Source organism: Musa acuminata, chromosome BXJ2-6 (assembly GCF_036884655.1).
Source record: "Musa acuminata AAA Group cultivar baxijiao chromosome BXJ2-6, Cavendish_Baxijiao_AAA, whole genome shotgun sequence".
Taxonomy (NCBI): Eukaryota; Viridiplantae; Streptophyta; class Magnoliopsida; order Zingiberales; family Musaceae; genus Musa; species Musa acuminata.
The window spans coordinates 18,165,527-18,170,619 of record NC_088343.1 but is presented as its reverse complement, the minus strand read 5'-3'; the positions used below and the strand labels follow the sequence as shown (position 1 = coordinate 18,170,619).

The window sequence follows — 5,093 nt, the reverse complement described above, 5'->3', positions numbered from 1 at the left end:
AGCCTTTTTGTTAATGTGACATTATGACTTTGTACTTTAAATTTTTTTAATTTAATATTATATTTTTATTTAAATAATTATATTTATTAATTATATTATATATTTTTATATTTTAACATCTCGTCGCTCGGGTGAGCACCTAGCATTTCGAGTGCTTTTAGAGTGTAGCGCCTAGTATTTTTTAAATCACTGATACTAACTATAAGCTTTTATCAAAATTTATCCTAACTTCAATCGGTCTTTTATTCTTTAATTAGTTTAACTCTATCTTATATAATCTCAAGGTTCTAAAACTGTTCTTACAAAGGTTCTTGCATTGAACTATTAGTATGAGTGCTTTACTCTTACAATCGATAGAAGTCAGTGAAAGTACTCTTTAATAGATACTCAACTATATCATCTGCTTCAGTAACTTCCTACATTGTCCTAATAATTAAGGTTTTCTTAAATGATCACAAAGTGATTGTCAGCCTACAAAGCATTAAAAAAAAATTAATCATTGAAGTTCTTATCTCATTGATTTCAAATCTGATTTATATCATCCTATAAAAGAGGAAACATAATATATTGTTCCACTAAAGTACATAAATACCGCCAAGCCTTCATTCTCAAATTAGTATCATAAGAACGAACTATTAAATTACAAGACATTTCTAATCTCATGTGATTATGTGAGTTTAGATCCTGAAAAAATCTTGTATATCCTAATACCTAATTCATTAGAAAGAGAAAATATTGTAAAACTTAATAGCTAATAAATGTATCATTCAGAAATACGTGGATCCTTCATGTCAAAATCAGATTATAAAGAGAAAAAAGTAAGCACTGACAGTTCTGTTGGCTTAGTATTAGATAATCTAATTAAAAAATTCTTTCTCATATGAGGTCATGCATGCATGCATGCTGTGCTGAGTGGAGTCACAGTCAGAAGAGAAGCTGACAATGGAAGGAAAGATTGCTGTCAAGCATGAGAATCATTCTTATATGGAACTTAGTAGTAGTATATATTCACACGGACACACAGTACAAATAAGGAGCTATATATAGATGCCATGTCTACCGGAATAGGAGCATTCACAAGCATATACATCTTTCACATAGGCTACTGCTTCAGTATTTATTGGTCTCATAAGAAGACACCACATCATTATAAGTTATTCTTTGATAAGACTTCCCAAAGCAACTCTTTATAGATTGAATCGACAAAGACTCTCTGAGCTTCACTTTTATGGACCGGTGAAGAACTTACAGAAGAGTCCTTCTACAGCTCCAGCACCAGATCTGTAAGTGCAGAACAAAAGATTTACACGTATCAGTAGTAGAACCAAGAAGAATAGTATCTGTTCCTTCTCAGGTTTCTCAAACAGACATATACAACTCGTCTTCCAAGAAGCAAAGTTTGTTCCGTACAGGAGTTTAAAGGTGATATAGTTAGCGGATTGGATGAGAATGTTCTCTGATGGGTTACTTACAGTCGGCATCTGTCTTGATCCAGTGCTCCCGGCCGCTATTGGAGTCACTACCTCCCAAAGCATAGGACGGAGGGTTTGGAATGCTCTCTTTTCTGCATGCTCCTTTCACGGTGGTCATCCTGCGGCCACCGGTGCCAGTGGGATCAATGCCCCCGGCAAGAGAAACGTAGTCGTTCTTCTCAAACTTGCCTGTCTTGGAAGCTTTCTTGGCCATGAGGCTGCTCTCGGGGTGAACTTTTCTGTGAAAGATCTGAAGGATCTGCAACATGGAAGCAAACCCATGTCATTACATTGTCAATTCTTGACACACTGTGTCTACGGGCTCACATTTTGACGAATCAAAAACGATCATACAGTGGGGACCCACAGGTGGTGTTCACGTATCGTATGGAGATGCCCTAGTAACCAAGTTGGCTTAACTAGTTTGCAGACATACGTCAAAGATAAAAAGAGACGGCATGGGCCGGTGGGGAAGCTGCTTATCACATGACTCTATCATATCTAAAGACCTCTCCACTTTGTTGCCGCGGGCGACAAGGACATGTTACTTGTAATGCACTATTAATGAATGCCATTGCGTTTTACAAAATAGCCAGTGCAAGAGGAATAGTAAATACACTATTTTGATCACTCCAATTGCATCATTATCAAGGACGGATCTGTCTATCGGGAACAAAGAAAAGGTGATTACTTGGCGTCCCTCAGGATGAATGCAAAATACTTGATTTACACACATTATATATATATATATATATATATATATATATATATATATATATATATATATATATATATATATATATATATATATATATATATCACTAATTTAAACAAGCAAATAATTAAAGAACGATGTAAATGAAGACATGAAGTTGTCTAATGAGAAAATATTAATGAAACTGAAAGCAATAAACTCGTAGTATTATGATAAACCAACCATGCATTCCAATGTTATCATCTCTTCCCTTTTTGTTTTCCCACCAATCCTAGATATTGTTGTTGATGACAAAATCAGGTCAGAAACGTCAGACTTAATCAAACAACGTTAATTATTTGGTATAAGCAAATAAATCAACCAAAACGATTTATTTTGAATCGCCACTCAAGATAGTGTTTCTTTATAGCGATTTGGTGTAAGATAATTGTGTATTCAAACGCTTTATTCAAGCCTTAGATTCAGGAATCATTGAATTTGAGTTATTATCCTATGCCATACACATTTGATCTACATTACTAATGATATTTTTCAGTGTAAATGTATTTTTACGTGTATATGTTTTTTTGAAGAACCATATAAATCGTTTTAGGTGAATTATCGGAAAAGGCTCCTCATTTTTGGGTTTTTTTTCTTTTTGGTTTTTTTTCTCTCTCTCTATCAGTGTCTTTACAGTAGTTTTATCTCTAAAATGACTCTGATCGACCAAAAAGATTTTTATTCTTTACAATGAATCAGTCATCGATCTTGATATAATATTTTTTTTGTACAGTCATATGGTGGTGGTTGTTGTGGGGATATCAAAAACCTTCAAATCTTTTTCACAAACACTCTAATTCATATAAAAAATAAGTTCTTTTTTCGAGATATTCCCGATTCAATAAGAACATTTTAAGTCATATATTTAATGAACTAATTTGTTCATCAACTGTGTTATTTTGTATAAGTCTATAGTCTTTTGTACAGGTGATAAAAATTGTAAGCGTTTTCAAAAACATTGCACTCAAGTTTTATTTTTCCAAACCAATAAGAATACTTATTTGAAATCTCATAAAGAATGATAAACTAATTTATATTATTTTGAGTTATTATTTTATTATGATATTTTTTAGATGTATAAAAAATACTATAATCCTATTCAAAAATATTATAACTAAACCGATCCAACGACCAAAGTTGCATTTTAGGATATGAAAAATCAGGGCATTTATATGGAAGCACCAATAAAATAAAGTTCAAAATGAGCTGGAAATTCGTCCAATCATTTTCTTGCACGATAATTCCTAGACATCAAGAATTCTTTCTTTTAGGTATGCTTCCGAGAGTGGAACTGTTCTCTAAGCATGGCTAGTTAGAAGGCTTAGGCTCTATAATTATTAACTTCATATTGGATTATCGGATTTGGAGTTGGATCCGTCTCCGCCTCCGAGTTATATCTCGATAGGAGGGGCGCGCGCACACAGATAAAAAGATAATTTTCTATTCAATTTGCAAAAATGAACGGTGATCTCGTGATCCATACCTTTTGGAACTTCTTCTCCACCGTTGAAACATTTGATGGACTTCCACCGTCAGATCCCATGCCCCCACGACGCTTCGTCATCTTCTTCCTCATCAGGCAAATATCAACCGTCGGCTTCCTCTCCCTATCGTCGCTGACGTCTCCGGCGAGCTTTCCCTCCTCAGCCTTTCCACCGCCGCTTCCCTCCTCCACGATCCGGCTCATCATGAACAGTTCCCCTAGCGAGGCCCGTCGCTCCTTCCGCGCGCCCGTTGCCATAGTCTCCGCTACCTCGATCGGCGACCCGAACAGGAAACCCTGCAGCGGGCACGCCGCCGACCCGGCATAGCTGGAACGGGCGGAAGACATCCGACCGTCACCCTTCTCCGCCTCGGCCGCCAGAACCTTCTCCAGTTCCGTACCTACCACCATCAGGTCCGTCTCTGTCGTCGCCTCCTCCTCCTTCTCCGCGATCGCCTCCAGCGTTGCCGGAGTAACGACGAGCTCCTCTACCGCCACTGCCAAGGGCTTGTCATCCTCCTCGCTCGCCACTGCGTTCTCCTCTTCCTCCTCCCCAGCCTTCTCCTCGATCGTCCCCGATCCCATTCCAAGTGTTCCGATGGTGAGGAGCCCCCCGAGCAGCTCCTCTATCGCTGGATCCCCGCCGCCACCTCTGCCGCCGTCAGTGAGTTCCTCCACCCCCAGGCGGAGGCTCCTTGCCCTAAAGGGTTCGTATTGGCGGCGGCCGCCATGGAGATCCTCGTCCAATGAGGGACGTCCGGAGAGGCAATTACACGTGCCACCTTCGACGCATGCATACGAAGCGTACTCAAGCAAATTGGCATACATGTCCGAATACGGTGTTACCGGAAGTACAAGTTAAGTTGCTACGTAGTGCACACTGAGACAAACAATAATAAGATGGTAAACGTACCGCCTCCATAGTCCTTGAACACATCGCCGCTGTTCTGCCGGAACTTCCGGTGCATCCAACCCAGTAGCTGCAACAGGAGCATTCACCAGTGCAATTTAGTGACCATTAATCATGCTATGAGAATCATGAGAGAAGTAAGAAACTTCATCTACATTGATCATGAGAGAAGGGCGCAGTGGAAGAAGTTTAAGGGGCTACTCACCTTCATCTTGCTGCTTGCTATCCTGGAGAAAGGAAGAGGGTGATGAGGGAGAATAAAAGGAGGGAAAGGGGAGTGGGATTGCGATGGTAGGGAGTGGCAGGCACCTCACCCATCAAGGTGGGGTCTGTGAAGGATGGTAGGTGAAGGAAAACGTAGAGAAGCAAACAAAAACAGGAGTTGATTTGTGTAGGGTTTCGCATGTCCAAAACCCCTCTCATCATGCAGGCTAAGAGGAGACTACATGCATGGGCCCCAACGTGCATGCAAGT

General features: G+C 39.5%; 1 protein-coding gene across 1 annotated transcript; it reads right to left on the bottom strand.

Moving 5' to 3' along the window:
- Positions 1-1,021: 1,021 nt before the first annotated feature.
- LOC103988641 (protein LAZY 1-like) lies at positions 1,022-4,876 on the bottom strand. Its single transcript, XM_009407234.3, has 5 exons — positions 4,825-4,876; positions 4,623-4,689; positions 3,710-4,491; positions 1,473-1,731; positions 1,022-1,281 (listed from the first exon to the last, which is right to left on the bottom strand). Exons 1-5 carry the CDS (start codon positions 4,828-4,830, stop codon positions 1,262-1,264), a joined length of 1,134 nt encoding a protein of 377 aa, XP_009405509.2. The 5' UTR covers positions 4,831-4,876; the 3' UTR covers positions 1,022-1,261.
- Positions 4,877-5,093: the final 217 nt, after the last annotated feature.

Excerpts from the sequence above, each read along its gene's own strand:
- LOC103988641 (XM_009407234.3), bottom strand. Across the intron at positions 1,732-3,709 it reads TGGAGAAGAAGTTCCAAAAG|ATCCTTCAGATCTTTCACAG; the intron begins GTATGGATCACG and ends TCCATGTTGCAG. Across the intron at positions 1,282-1,472 it reads GATCAAGACAGATGCCGACT|ATCTGGTGCTGGAGCTGTAG; the intron begins GTAAGTAACCCA and ends CTGCACTTACAG.